At 39.6% G+C, this 16,480-nt stretch overlaps 1 protein-coding gene across 1 annotated transcript in view; it reads right to left on the reverse strand.

The window, feature by feature from the left end:
- phyhiplb (phytanoyl-CoA 2-hydroxylase interacting protein-like b) overlaps positions 1-16,480 on the reverse strand; it is a 52,261-nt gene that overhangs the window by 12,730 nt on the left and 23,051 nt on the right. Inside the window, exon 2 of the mRNA XM_078565905.1 lies at positions 5,642-5,838. Coding sequence (XP_078422031.1) covers positions 5,642-5,838 — 197 coding nt within the window. The remainder of the gene's footprint in view (positions 1-5,641; positions 5,839-16,480) is intronic.

Raw genomic sequence — 16,480 nt, forward strand, 5'->3', positions numbered from 1 at the left:
AGGAGCAACATTAGTAGTACAAAGAAGAAGTCACTGCAAGCCGAAAGGTCTGAAAGAATCATTTATTGACCTGGGGATTTGGAACTCAAGTCCTACATATTATCATTCCAGTGAGAATATGAATTGGCAATAGCAAGGTGGAAATTACAGAAAATCTGATGTAGAATTATAGAAAGGTTACAGCACAGGAGGCTGCCATTTGGCCTGTCATGTCTATGCTGACTTTCCGCAAGAACAATTTAGCTCGCCCCTTTCCATGCCCTTTCCCCGTAGCCCTGTAATTTTATTTTCCCTTTCGGTACTTACTCAATTCCCTTTGAAAGTCACAATTAAATCTGTCTCCAGTACCCTTTCAGGCAGCGTATTCCAGATCCTAAGCACTCACTCCATACAAAAGTTCTTCCTCATGTGCCTTTGCTTCTTTTATCAATCACTGTAAATCTGTGTCCTCTGGTTCTAAACCCTTCTGCCAATGGGAACAATTTCTCTCTTATTTATTCTGTTCTATCTACTCTCTATCTATCCCTTATGATTTTGAACACTGTCATTAAACCTTCTCTAAGGAGAACAAGCCAGCTTCTCCAATCTATCCAACTAATTGAGATCCCTCATCCCTGGGAGCATGGGCTTTATAGGGACATAAGAGTACAAAAGCAAGGAAGTTGTAGTGAAAAATTCTCCTTCAACCTCAACTGGATTACTGTGTCCAATTCTGCACCACACTTTAAGAAGGCTGTGAAGGCATTGGAAAGGGTTGCAGAAACAATTAAGAATGGTTCTGGGGATAACAGACTATAGTTACAGGAGTAGATTGGCGAAGTTGGGGCTGTTCTCTTTAGAGAAGGGAAGGTTGAGAGGAAATTTGATAGAGGCCCTCAAAATCATGCGGGGTCTGAACAGAGTAGATAAGGTGAAACTGTTCCCATTTGCAGAAGAGTCATGAACCAAATTTCAGGTGATTGACAATGGAACGAGAGGCAACATGAGGAAAAACATTTTTTTACGAAGCAAGTAGTAAGAATCTGGAATACATTGCCTTAGAGTGTAGTGGAGATGGATTCAACTATGGGTTTTATGTACACCATTTAGAACTGCACCCTTTAATTTATATTGCCTCTCCTTGTTCTTCCTACAAAATGTATCACTTCACACTTCTCTGCAACAAATTGCATCTGCCATGTGTCCGCCCAATCCACTAGTCTGGCTACATTCCCTTGAAGTCTATCACCGTCGTCCTCATAGCTCCAAGTTTTGAGTTGTCTGGAAATTTTAAAATTGTGCCCAAGTCCATGTCATTAATATAGGTCAAGGAAAGCAGTGGTCCTAGCACTGACCCCTGAGGAACATTATTGTATACCTTCCTCCAGTCCAGTAAACAACTGTTCATCAACATTTTGTTTCCTGTCACTCAGTTAACTTCACATCCAAGTTGCAACTACCTCTATTATTCCATGCATTTTAACTTTTCTGACAAACCTGTTATGTGGCACTTTATCAAACATCTTTTGGAAGCCCACATACACTACATCAACCCTATTACCCTCATCAACCCTCTCTATTACTTCATCAAAGAACTTAATCAATTTAGTTAAACATGATTTGCTTTTAACAATTTTTTTTATATGTTTGTTCATGGGATGTGGGCATTGCTGGCTAGGCCAGCATTTATTGCCCATCCCTAATTGCCCTTGAGAAGATGGTGGCGAGCTGCCTTCTTGAACTGTTGCATCCGTGTGGTGTAGGTACACCCACAGTGCTGTTAGGAAGGGAGTTCCAAGATTTTGACCCAATGACAGTGAAGGAATGACGATATATTTCCAAGTCAGGATGGTTTGTGGCTTGGAGGGGAACTTCCAGGTGGTGGTGTTCCCATGTGCCGGCTTTCCTTAGTTAGTCCACATTTGTCCAAGTGACTGTTAATTTTGTCCCGGATTACTGTTGTTTCTAAATGTTTCCCCACCTCTGAGGTTAAACTAACTGGCCTGTAGTTGCTGGTTTATTCTTACACCTTTTTTTGAACAACATTAGCAATTCTTCAGCCCTCTGGAACAATCCCTTTATCTAAGGAGCATTGGAAAATTGTGACCAGTATCTCTGCAATTTCCACCCTTACTTCTCTCGGCATCCTTGGATGCATTCTGTTCAGTCCTGGTGACTTCTCAACTTTTAAGTACAGCCAATCTTTCTAGTATTATATTTAGCTCATTCAGTGTCTCAACTACCTCCTCTTTCACTATGATTTTGGCAGCATCTTCTTCCTTGGTAAAGGCAAATGCAAAGTGCTTATTATTCAATACCTCCACCAGGCTCTCTGCTCCCAAGTGTAGTTCTCCTTTTTGGTTCCTAATCTATCCCAGACCTCCTCTTACTATCCTTTTTTTGTGTATATAAAGGTTTATAGACCCATAGAAGATTTTACAATTCTCTTTTATGTTGGCTGTCAGTCAGTCCTTCTCCTACTCTCACTTTGCTCCTCTTCTTCCTTTTTTCACTTCCTCTCCGAACTTCCTATATTCAACCTTCTTCTCACTTAAGCACCTGTCACCTGCACCCTTTATCTGCTTCATCTTATTCTTTACCTCTTTTGTCATCCAGTTAGCTCTGGCTTTGACTGTCTTACCTTTTCCCCCATGCAGCAATGTACCACAGTTGTAACTGAACCATCTCTTCTTTAAAGGCAGCCCATTGCTCGATTACAGTTTTGCCTGCCAATCTTGGATTCCAATTTACCCAGGGCAAATCCGTTTTCAACCCATTGAAATTGGCCCTCCAATTTTACTTTGAATTAGTCCATGTCCTTTTCTATTGCTAACCTAAACCTTATAATACATTGATCTCTGTTCCCTAATTGTTCCCCTGACACTTGATCCACTTGACCCACCTCATTCCTCAGACAAGATCTAGCAATTCCTCCTTCCTCATTGGGTCAGAAATGTACTGCACAAGAAAATTCAGCTGAATACACTTTAGAAACTACTCCCCCTCTTTGTCCTTTACATTATTTCTATCCCAGTCTATATTAGTATAATTGAAATCCCCACACTATTGGCGCCTTATTGTTACCCTGTCCACCAGAAATGGGTTGCACACAAAAAAGGGTGGTGATCCTGCAAAACAAAACACCTATCCATTTTCCACTGTCGGCTGATCAAATTATACCAGTACAGTGAGTGACTGGGAGCAGAAATTACAAGCTGCGGTCCCAGATGGTCTGTTAACAGCTGTGCCAAAGCACTGACTCAAGTAATACATTTATTACATTCATCAGTAACTGTAATTACATCTTGATGCAGCAATCACAGCCTGAATAAGCTTTCCAGGTTGCATTGTTAAATAACGTTTTGCGACTTTTTAAATCTTGCTTTAAAATAGCCGAAGAGCCAGTTAAACAAAAAGTGTCACAAGGAATATAACCATTTAATTGCCAGATCCTAAAAACATTTTCTTCCATTTGTTGTCTATTTTATCAAAAATGTATTATAACAATGGGTAGAGACTTTGATCTCTGTGGGCAACAATATCAAACACATACAAAAAGAACATGCTTGTAATGCTGACACATTGTGATCACAGCATTTCGTTCTCCGATATGTGGAACAATATCCATTGCAATTCATTTGTAATCAATATATTAGAAGTCTTACATATAGCACACACCTCTAAGAGTAATACTTGCTTTCTGCATCGTGCTTGAAAACCAACTTAATATATTTGCCTCTGGTTGAGTTATTCATTGCTTCCTACTCTGTCTCCTGACCCAAGTGCCAGTTTTGTTTCCTGATCCATCCCTCTTTAGTATCTTTGGGGTGGCTGGTAATTTCCTTAAAGCTGCTTGAACTCGCCATTCCAATCGACAGGGACAAGCTACAACTGATGCCAGGAGAAAACTTAAGTTGCATGACCCAGAATATGTGATGTGTGTCAATTTAGGGAGGGACAAGAGGAGGTTCATCTGATCTAGGTAACACATGGCACAGCATTCTTCATAGGATGGTATTCTTAAGTGATAATTCCTCTGAAGAATTATGAATTTTTATAGAAGTGAAATTACAGTTAAGAAGAAAACTTCCAAAATCATTTAATCATTGAAACCATACCAAGGCATGTTTGAAACTGAGCATCTACGCAGGACTTGCATTGCAGATACTCACTGAGTTCTCTCCAGACATTTGGTGCATAATAGTGGTTACTGGCCTCCAGGCAGCTTTCCCCAGTTCCAGTACAAATTAGGTTACAAATGTAACCTAATCTCTTATTACACTGTTACAAGCCCCATGAGGAAACTTTAAACTAAAAATAACCAAACTTGCCAAATGACCCCAAATGAAGAAATTGCCAACAAGATTTCACTTTTTATAACTTTTACTTTAACACAAATCAGAATCAACATAAATTAAATATGAATTAACGGGCAAATGATACTGTAAATGAAAAGGTGAATTTAATTTAAAATAGTTGATACAACAAAGATACATCTTACATAACCACGAGCACTCACATCAGTCTCCACACAAATGTGGCACCACATGCAGTTCCAAAGTTCTCTAACTCGGCCCCTGCTACGTAAGATTTCTTATTTTTCCACTCAATCCATTCAGCCTTTGAGCTACGTTCACTGCCAGCTGTATTTCATCCAAGGTCCCTGAATACGGTGGATACCAACAAGGCGCATGTTTATGAACCCTATCTCATTTAGATCAAATCAGTCCTGATGGTGTCACTTTCCAGAGATCCTTTTCAACCGACCAATAAGCAATACATGGTTCACAATCCGGACCTCTGATACAAACTCTCAATTCTTTCACATGTCTGAGTTATTTGCATCACGTTTAGGATTCAGTCCCGTTTAATTCACTCATACGTCACTTCTCCAAGAGGTTCTGAAATTTTACTTTTCTTTTTACTGCCAACCAGAAAACTGACCTTTTTGCAGAGAGCTTTACTGGCCTCACAAAAATTCTGTGTTCCTCTTTCTATCTGTGTCTATCTCCTTCTGTTTGCATCTATGCTGACCATCTTCTGACTTCAGCTCCTCTGTTTTCTTTACAGTTTGTCTGTCTTCTTTGTGCCCCCACTGCAGAACTTTGTGTCTGGCCACCCAGCTTTCATATCTTAACTTCCTCCGTGCTGGTTCTGCTTGAAGGTTTGCAAGGTCACATGGATCCATATTTCTCGTAGTCCAAGAAAATTATAGTTGATTCCTTTGCAATTGATGCAAACTCTTAAAAGACCTTTTCAAACATTCTTAAAAACAATTACAGATTCCCTCGACATTTTTTTAAAATTACAAATTTTCCTTAGCGCTGTTTCTGGGTCAAAGGTTGTCATATACCTCATTAGGAAAAATCTTGCACAAAACATCAACTTCCAGAGGGCCTCAAATCAAAAACTTTAACACACAGAAACAAGGTACATCAACAGTAACCAAAGACATACTGACATCGTTCTTTATATTTGAGATTATTTCATAATTTAACAGAATATCTTTCCTCTTTAAGAGAATCTGCTTTATCAATTTTCACTGTAACCAATGCATGTAGAAATATGTAGCATTATTTTGTAAAACAACTTTGCTCCATGAAAAATCAAATAATTTTATATCTTAAAACTCTAAGTAAATTTTTATAATAGAGTACTTTACCTTGTGCTTGAATTTATTTGAATTCTTGGTTTCTTTCTTATTAAGATCAATAAAGTAATGTGTGATACGATCTTTGTATTTTGGATCCATGCTCCATGAGATCTTGAAAGAATCACATGTGATATTACTTATTTTTATGTTGTGTGGAACAGCAAGCTCTTCCATCTCTGCAATGCCACTGTCTTGCGATTTGTTCCCTGTGCAAAAATAAAATGCAATGTCTTTGATAGTATTGACGATAAAGTTACATAAAATGGATCACAAAACAACTTAATCGCAATGGAGGAAGATAAAAGGAATTTCTAGTTCTCAATTCAAGTATTGACCAATCGCCTTGCATTATCTGCTCTCCTGCATGGTGCAGTGCAAAAACTCCAGCAGTAAGTTTGAATGGATACTGGACCTTGCAGTGGCACAGTAGTTCAGTGTAGTATCCAGTAGTAATGGCATGATGTTTGTCAACTCACCTCATAGATGTAATTAGGACATAAACTCGACAATAGAACCTAATAATTTTAAAAGTAATCTTACAATATTTAACACCTGATGCAAATCCTACAGCTTGGAAGGAATGAAAGTCGTCTAACAAAATAAGTCACAAAAGAATTAATCATTAAAAGTAAAATACTGAGATTAGTGGCAATACACATCTTCCTTCTCAGTCACAGCTTGGCTTTAAATCTACAACAAGCAAAGGAATTAAATAACAATTTACACAATCTCAATTCATAGATTGTCTGGATCAAAGCTTGCTTGGCTGAGAGATGTTGTTTAACCATCCTTATCTTTTCATCCCATTAGTGAATGATGCCTTGTACACCAGACTTAACATAGTCCTGGACTTTTTAACTTTCATCTTCGTTCATTCTCTCTGCAGTGGTGGCAAAACCTGCACAGCTGTATTAATAAGATCCAGCCTTTACAGCACATATCTTTAGCAATGGTGTAGAGAATGTTCCACATAGCTGTTGCACAGATAGATTCATAGCTTACTCTAGACAGGGATCAATGAGGTGATCGGAACTTGGGTTAAGCTACTTTTCTTGGTGATTGATAACCAGTCTATCTGGTAACCTCAGGTGATACATTCCATTAATTATCTAGCAACATGTTGTTTTTCCATAAACCTATGTTAAAAAGATAAACTAAATAAAATAAATTGTTATCTAATAGACCTACACAGTCTTAGTCATGCCGACTCAGTTTACAAGAGTTCTGAATAAACTAAGCAGAAACCCGAGTTTGACTCCTGGTTGATGACAAAGTCTATAAACAAATGTGAAGAGTAATTTGAATTATGCTCTGCAAGGGTTTATGCTCTACAAGGACTCTAACAAGCTACATTGTGCTGGTCAATTCTCTTATTGAGAGGTACCTGATGAAGATTCTGGGGGTCAATATCAGACCAGATAGTAGTAGCTTGCAAAGACACTTTCATGCTGAGAATGTTGAAATAAAGATACTTCCTGCTGGAATCCTTGTAATTAGAAAGACATGTCAAGTTAATTGCTTCTTGCCAATTGTCCAGAAAGCCCACTGTATAGCTATCAATTTCTTACAAACAGCAGCATTCAGGAGAGCTCATCACACTGTGCCTATACTCCCCTTCAAGCTTCACTCTCCACATGCTCTCATAATCTATTACATTCAGTGTAATTTCTTTACAAGGAGTCAAACTTCATTGTCATCCTTCAGCTCGAATCTGTCCTTCTGTATGTCTTTTTGTTCTTCATGTAAGCATTTCACAATTTTCAACATCACTGTATTAAAGAATTGCCCATCATGCAATCCATTTCACATACTGAGATTTTGACACCTAAGTACAGTACAGCTCCCTTGAGCCTGCCCTGCCGTTCAGTAAGATCATGGCTGACCTTCCACCTGAACTCACTTTCCTGCCCGATCTCCATATGCCTTGGTTCCCTGCGAGTCCAAAAATCTATCAATCTCAATTTTGAATATACTTAATAACTAAGCATCCACAGTCCTCTGGGACTGAATGAAAAAATACTAAATAACTAAGCTGTACTGGAAGGATTTACAGTGTGAAGCCGCTTTAAGCTTTCAGAGTGACACTTTAAGCTTTCAGTGTGAGATAAGTTCAGGTGTTCTTTGGTAAGACCACACCTGAAGTACTGTGTACAATATTAGTCTGCACACCTGCCTTAGAGTAAGTGCACCAGATAGATTTCTGGGATGAAAGGGTTGTCCTCTCTGAAGTCATTGAAACATAGGGCAGAATATTACGCTTGGTGTGCGATGACGTTGGGCGTGCATCCTGATGTCATCGCGCAGTCTTGCGATGTTTCATTTGGCGGGCATGCATCAGAGTTGGCTGCGCTGATAATTGGCTGATAATTGAAAGGTCTATTAAGACCATTAACAATCTAATTAAATTCAAATTGAGGCTGCCTGTCCAACCTAACGGTTGACAGGCAGGCGAAAAGGCCAAGCGGCCTTTACATTTTTTTAGGAAACCTCATCCACGAGCTGGATGAGATTCCCAAAGCAAATAAACATTAATAAAAATTTTATTTTTGAATTAAAAACATGTTTTATTAAATTTTTATTCTCTTTTTTTTTACACAGTGCTTCAATCTCCCTAAGGCAGCTCCATGCCTCAGGGAGATTGAAGCGCTCTTTCTCACGCATATGCGAACTGTGCACTAGGCCTGTAAGCATCTTGAATCTCAAACTTTATCTACTTAAATACACATTATTAGTCCCTAACCATATCTCCCCCAAGTTCCGGGGTCTGGCCAAGGATCATAACACCGGCAAAAACAATTCTAAAACAATTATAGTTATTATGTAATCAGAACAAAATTATCTAGTATTAACAACGACAATCTCAAATGTTGTGTACGTAATGCATAGTTTCAACTTCACATAATTTAATTGATGAAAAACCATTATTTAAAGTGCATTTTTATAAAGTTCAAATGCAAATTCCTGTACGCAGAGTGATAAGATGAAAATAGCTTTGTCAAAACGATATGTGCTCGGAATCTAAATATTTCCCACTAAAAGAATAATATTTCGTCATCTGGTAAGACAGTAGGCTATCATTGTTCTGATAAACAGAGGAGGCTTTCATTAATCTTCCTAGCAACACAAGCTGAACATAGTGCTCCAATTTTAGTTAGATATACTACTTCAAACTGGCAGTGTCACATGCCAGTAAATGCATGAATGAATAAATAAAGTTCCACAGTTAACAGCCAAGTGAACAGCATTACAACACAATGCAATATTGTGCTTTTAGTCATCATTTAATGCACACACTGGAGAGATTACTATTCTTTGCAGTGACAAATCAATTACTCCAAGGATCATAGTAGAAACACTGTCCTCGTTAAAACCGATAAGAAAACACAGTGCTATGATACAGATGGATGAAAGTTTCTATTTCTTAGGACATTATCAGAATGTCTGAAAATTCTTCATATCCAACAAAACATTTTTTGAATTTTTATGTAGGCCAACATGACGCAAGTTGCCATTAACAGCAAATGAGTAACCAGTAATGGGTGTTTCAATAGTGTTAGCTGAGGAAATGTTCATCCACAAACATTTTACATCCATCTAAAATGACAAGATATCAGTTTCACAACTCAACTGAAAGATGGCACTTCCACTAATGCAGCACATCCTTGGTGCAGCATTGAAGTGGTATGGTTGGATTATGGGCTCAAATCTTACAGTGGGGCTTCAATCCACAAACTCCTGATCAGAAGCAAAAATACTACCAACTCAGCAAAATTACAGTACTAACCAATCAAGACTAATATATATCTAAAACAAAAACTCTGTAAAGCAAAACTACTTCAAATTTCATCTTTTTGCTTAATATAAAATCTTTTGAGTGTCGGCATCAGATTCCAAGATTAAGACGTTTCCTGCAATGCTATGGGCAGATGGTAGCTCCTATTCCCAAAGTAATCAAACCACAGCTGGTCTGAAACATTGACTTATGGTATTCATCAGTGTGACATCATCTGCCAGAAAAATAACACTAGGTAAAGCTTATGAAAGCCAATTACAATAAAACAAGTCCTTGTGAAGAATTATTATTTAGATATCCTCAAACGTTACTCATTTGCTAATTGTTAACTGCTAAAATTCGTCCACTGTGTTATGTCTAGTCCTTTTCTTAAAAGAAGGCATTCATATAGTCCATGCTGAAAAGAAAGGAACTAAATGCTGGCTTGTGCGATTACAAAAAGATACTGTTTACATTGCCCCTTACAGTTGCAAGCTTAGATATTGTGGTTGATGCATAAAACTCCCAAACACTGATCAGGTGGTGAAAAGGGCAAACAATCGCTTTTCTTATTAAATATGGACTGCAATGAGAAGGCAACATGGAAAATAACACTAGGCAGGCAAAGCCAGGTTATTGCTCAGCAAAGTTGCTGTATGTTTTGGGCATCTGAACCAGAAACACCAGTTTTACAGAGTAGCAGCTTCAGATCCTAAATATACATAGGGGAGGATTTTCCCCTCGTCAGGCGGGCCCGGGAGCAGCCACGCAATGGTCCTGCTGCCCGCGATCAGGCCCCGACTGCAATTTCACGTTGGCTAGTCAATTAATGGTCAACCAGCATGAATCGCGTGCTGAAACACTCAGCACTGCCTGGGTTGGTTTGGGGGGGGGGGGGGGGGGGGAGAGAGAGAGAGAGAGAGAGAGAGAGAGGGAGAGGGAGAGAGAGAGAGAGAGAGAGAGAGAGAGGGTGGGGGGGGGCGGGGGGGGGGGGGTGGCGAGGAGGAGGGTGAGCACGGAAGTCAGTGCGTGCATGCGGGTGCACTCACTGAAAGCTCCCTGAAGGCACAGAGCTGCCTCAGGAAGCTGAAGATTTCTAACGTTAAAAATTAAGATTTCAAAAATAAAGAAAACATGTTCCCTCATGTGACACTGTCACATGAACAGGGACATGTTAAAAACAAGTTTTAAACATTTATTGCTTTTTTTATTTACTGTCCGAAACCTCATCCCACCCGTGGATGTGGTTTCGTTAAAAATGCAAAGGCCACCTGTCCTATTCGCCTCCCAGCAAACCGAACAGTTGGACAGACAGCAAAATATTCAATTTAATTAATTGACTAAGGGCCTTAATAGGCCTCTTAATTGTCGGCAGGCATGTGCCCGCCGAGCAAAATATCACGAGAGTGCGTGATGACGTTGGGACGCTCATCCAATGTCATCACGCACTATTTCACTCCCATTCGGGTCGGGCACGCACCCGAGGGAAAAATTCTGCCCATAGTAAAGTTGGGGTTTGGGGGTGGTGGCGAGTGTGGGGGGGGAGGTGGAGAACCTAATGCCTTTATTGAAGTCAGATCATTGAGTATCAGAAAGGGAAAAGTTGAGTGAGGATGATGAAAACTGGTAAATAGCATCCGAACAGAACAAGCTTTTGAAGAGAAGATCAGCAATGTTGCAAATCTACTCTCCATCTAATCTTAAACAGTTAGGAAAATTTAAATGACTATTCATCATAGTCAGGGTCATACCTGGCTCTTGATTTCCTCATTGGACTTTACACCCTCTATCACCATGGCCAGAGGTTTACACCCCACTTCTCCTCTCAGGGAGCGGGCTGGCAAGGTAGGTGTTGAGTGGCCCACCTGCCCTTGGGCCAATTAATGGCCACTTAAGAGTCTCCTCCCACCACTGCTGGTATTTTACCAGCAGCATGGGGTGCCCACATCACGTGGCAAAGCTGCCAGGCTGCAGGCTCAAGGGTCACCTTCCTGTGCCCAATGCAGCCCTACCTGAACCCCCCACACCACCACTCCTGCCGACTTGATTGCTGCACTCTCCCTTGACTTGACAATATATCGTGAATGTGAATTTAGCCTAAGTGAGTGATGCAAAATTGGCTAATAGTAAATAAGCCCATTTTAATCCTCATCCACATTCGATTTCCTTGCAATATCAGTAATGTATATAATATATATTGGAACAAGTACATTTAAATTGCTGTCTTGCACAGGAATGGTTTTTGGAGCCTTCAGGAACAGTATGAATGATTTTCCAGTTCTGGGACAGAAGCAGTGGAACCAGCTTGCAGCACATCTTAGCTTCAAAGTTTTCCAAAGTTTGATGTCATATGATTAATGAGCTACGATCACTTTCCTATGACTGATGAGCAGCCTGCCCACGTTGGGAATGTGCCAGAAGTTATTCAGTTGCAGAGTGTGCGATTATGTAGAGCCATTAAAGATCTGCAATGCTGCAAGCTTCCAATTTGAAACTGTTGGAAGCTTGATCACAGAAAAAGAAAGATCCCGCTGTTGAACTGCTCCTTTTCATGATGGTGAAGTTCAAGTCCTTCTGTAAGGAATGCAGCAAAGGTAGATTTGCTCTATTTGAGAAAGAGCCACATGTTCACTACATAGGATTTCACACTACATGGGACGGATTGGTCAAGAGATTCACCATCTCCAATACTCACAGGTTATGGGAGAAACTGAGAAAGAAATTTGCCAGTTTTCGTAAGATTGCCAAAGTAAACATACCCAACATTTATCTTCCCACAGAAGATGAACAACATATACAGGTCACAGAATTTTCTCTCAATTTGGTGCAGCTAGACTGCAACTACATTCAGAAACCTCAGACAACTTTTCAATGGTTTCACTCAATCATGTGCATTACTAGAATACTAAAAGACAAACTTGTAGCTGGCCCACTTAAAAATGCAAAATTGTCACACATGTAATTAAATTTCAAAGAAATTTTCTGACAAAACAGGGACATGGTCCACGCTCACTGACTCAAAAACTGGATACAGCGTGAGCTCTTGGATGTTGGTGTCTGTGCTCTTCAATGTCTAATATTGCATCATTTTGTAACTGATTGCAGGAAAGGTCATCCAGAACAGGAGGGCACTGCAGCATACTGATAGAGGGTCCTGAAATTTCAGACAATTAGGCACATTTGAAAGGTTCATTTTTAAAATCCTGGGACCAGAGCCCATAGAGGGGTGAAGATTGTAGGGGGCTTCCCCCAAACACAAGGCTAAATCATCCTTTGCTTATTACTCTTACTTCCCTTCTACATGCATGCACAAATAAGCATGCACTGCACAAGAGCAATATAATACACTGGGGATGAAACTGAAAAAGAAAATCAGAGGAGGTTTAGAATGGGCTGATTTACTATTAGCTGATTCTGCATCACTGACATAGGCTAATTTCACCTTCACAATAAATTGTCATGTCAGCTCTATATACACGAGCTTCTTGCATGTGCTTAAGGGCCCACAATTTTATATCCTCTTTCATTACCTTGTAATTCTCTTTTGGTTACGTGATGTGGACACGAAGGCCTTTAAGCTTACTTCCACTCTTACCAAACTTCATTCCTCCCCATCTCCTCAGAGCTTTCCCATATACCCGTGCTGAAAAATTGTCTCTAATTATTCAGAGGCTATCAGGCAAACTCCAAGATTTCCCAAAACTATTAATTATCTATAACAATTCACCCCTATCTTTTTCTTTCCCCAGAAGTTAATTTGTCACCTTCTCCCCAACTGTCTGTTGACTTCATTGGTAGATATTGCTCGAAATTGCTTGGAATGATCCAGCGGTAACAAAGATCACAGGTGTTGTCACCTTAACAAGCCATTTGCACAGTCATTACTTATGGCGGATGCTGCCTAGAGACCCGGCTCAAAATTACAGCCTAACTCTGCTGTTTTCTGAAACAAGCAGAATAGGAAATATAGATGTCCTCCGAAACACCCAGGTAATTTTGGCCTTGCTCTATAGACCTGGTGTAGTACACCTATGTTGTATTCTCATTATATTCCTCCTCCAAATACCTGTAATAGTAGTTTTACTTGCTGCAGCTAAAATTGAAGGTTTCAATAATAGCAATGAAAAAGAATTTGAATTTAAGTTTGAATTTAGGATTGTGGATGCTCCATTGTGGAATACTTTTAAGGCTGAGATAGACAGGTTCCCAGGGAATCAAGGGCCATGGGGAGCAGGTGGGAAAATGGACTTGAGGCAGAAGATCATGATTTTAGTGAATGGTGGAGCAGGCTCAAGGGGGGGCATATGCTCTGCTCCTGCTCCTTTTCCTTATGTTCTTATGTTCAATAGTGCCAGAGCACGTCACAGCTAATTAATTATTTTGAAGTGCGGTTACTGCCATGTACACAAGCACAGCAGCCAATTTTCACACAAGGTCCTATTAACGTCACTAAGATAAATGGCAGGATCATTTGTTTTAGTGGTGATGGTTGAAGGACAAATGTTAACCAAGTACTTAGCAAACTCCCCTGCTCTTTGTCAAATAGTATCATGGGATCTTTTATTTGATGTTATTTGACAAACAAAAAAAAGCAATGGAGGAAGAAAAAGAAGAAAAATAAAAGCCAAAATCAAAATAGAGCAAAAAGTAAGAACAAAAGTAAGATGCAAGAGCTCTACTGATTTGGGAGGGACACAGGACATCCATCTGTTTAAAATGAAAAAGGCCACTGTTAATAACAAGTGCATATGTGGAAGGGGTGTGACGGTGGAACATGGCATAAACAGGCAGCTTTCAGAATGGCTAAAAGTAGCTTAATCTTGGCCGGACTTAGAATGGTTACAACACAAAAGGAGGCCACTTGGCCCATCACATCCGTGCCTGGCTTTGGACAGATTTCAAGCTTTCTGGACTTTTTGGACCATGAAGGGCTTTACGATAATTTACGTTATGTTGTTGCTAATAAATTAAATGAAACATAGAGTTGGTTCATTCCACGTAACACACAAGTATTGCTAATGGGATTTAGATCTAGTAGCTAGGACTTGTAACATAGGCTAACAAAACTTTGTGTTCCTTGCACTCTGTATTAGCTTGAGGCATATTCCAGAGACAAAAATGGATGCTACATTAAATAATTTCCAGTTTCTGAACTCACCAGAAATCTTATGACCAGGTCCTGCAAATGTCATGTAAGGGAATGGGTTTCTGAATTGAGATAGTAGCTCAATGAGGCAATCCCTGGCACAGTTAGGGAAAATCAATGAGTGGGCTAGCTTTTAGCTTCCTCTCCAACTGGAACAATGACAGTCTGCAGTAAATTTAAGTGGGAAAGAGACATGAGAACTGGTTTTTCTTAAGGTTTGTGCTGTCTAGTTTCAAGGACCGATAGCCTAGAAGGTGAATTTAGCTTGTTATAGGAATAGAATGGCATTCTGTCTCATTTCCCATGTTACGGGGAACAATAAGAAACTGATTGAATTTCACAGGATCACACTTACTTAACAGTCCAAGATATCCTCCCACAGATAATTTTTGTCGTATCAGCAGCCGGACTTAGCACACTGTTCGATAGTTACACGACGTGGAAACACATGCAATAAGGCAGCATATACAGCAAAATACATCAAGCAGCTCATCCAAGGTTGCACAGCACAATGTTGCCTGCCACACCATACATAATTCATACTCTCCTACACTATGCTCTCAAAATCACTTTACAGAACTTTCATTACATTATCTATCCAAATTTCAGCAATTAACATCTTCAAATTGTAACATACAACTAAAACCCTTGCAACATTCACACATTCTGAGGGTTTAACGCAAACATGGTAACTTCCACAGTCCCACACCTTATGGAATCACTAATGAACTTTAAGAAATTCAGAAGTACAGTGACATTAAGCAGCTAGGTTAGTAGGAAAAGAGATGGAAGTGTCGGATATACTGACCATATCTGACATGAGCAGCAAATTAGCTGGTATTGCAGTGCTAGACTGGACTGAGTCATGGGCATAATAGGTGAGAGCTGCAATGACCTTGCCAACCACTTGCAGTGCCATCCTTATGCTGCAATATGTCAGCAGGTGTCCTTGCGGCAGATGGTAGAGCTCTAACAGCATCCTTGTTGGCTTGAGCAAACTGAGGTAGTTGTTCTCCATCACTAACAGGTAGGTGTGCCAAGATCTACAGATATGGTCTGGTATTCGCTGATCTCCCCTTCCTCTTGTACCACTTTAATGACTAAATACTTTTTTTTCCTCAAGTTTTTTTTTTAACAAACTTATTTTGAGTAAAAAAAGGTCCAAAAATTCTCAACTAAGGGTGTCAAAATTATTGAAAAAAATGTCTAATGAAAATAAACCATACCAACCAGATGCTGCAAATACTGAGGAAAAGAAACCCTTCAAAGTTTTCTTTCCCTTTAAGAGCTCCATTATCCATGGAGTTTCCCTTGCTCGCATTACAAATATGCACTAAAGTAAAAAACAAATCTATGTCCAATAGAACTGTGTGAGGTGTTCATTTAGAAAGAATAAGAAAGGGGAGAAAAGGGAAAGCATGAATGATAACCATGTCCTAACTGGATCATACGGAAAGTAAATACAGAAAGAGTCAAAGATACAAGGTGCTCTAATTCAAGATTAGCTAATTTCGTTAAACTGAAAGAAGCAAACAAGGTCTAGATAACATTAATTGATTGCAAGAAAAAAATCACAGATCGAACAGCAGGAGATAAAATACTGGAGAAACAGGAGTTAAAGGGGCATGGAAAGGCTGGGGTTTCAATACCTCCGCCAGCGACCCCCCCAAGATTAGAATGATACTGAGATTGAGGAAGTGCACATATTAATCATAAGGAAACAATGCAAAAGAAATTTGATAAATATAGCAATCGTAAAAGGGAAGTAAAAACGGAGATGATGAAGGGTAAAATGCAGTATGCACAGATGATGGGCAAACAACAAATAGGGAGCATTTTAGAAATATAGATTAGATAAAATTAGTGATCCTTTAGTAAAAATATAGGGTAATTTGGGGAGCCAGCATTAACTTGTTCTAGGTAATCGTTT

Source organism: Cetorhinus maximus, chromosome 20 (assembly GCF_964194155.1).
Source record: "Cetorhinus maximus chromosome 20, sCetMax3.hap1.1, whole genome shotgun sequence".
Classification (NCBI taxonomy): Eukaryota; Metazoa; Chordata; class Chondrichthyes; order Lamniformes; family Cetorhinidae; genus Cetorhinus; species Cetorhinus maximus.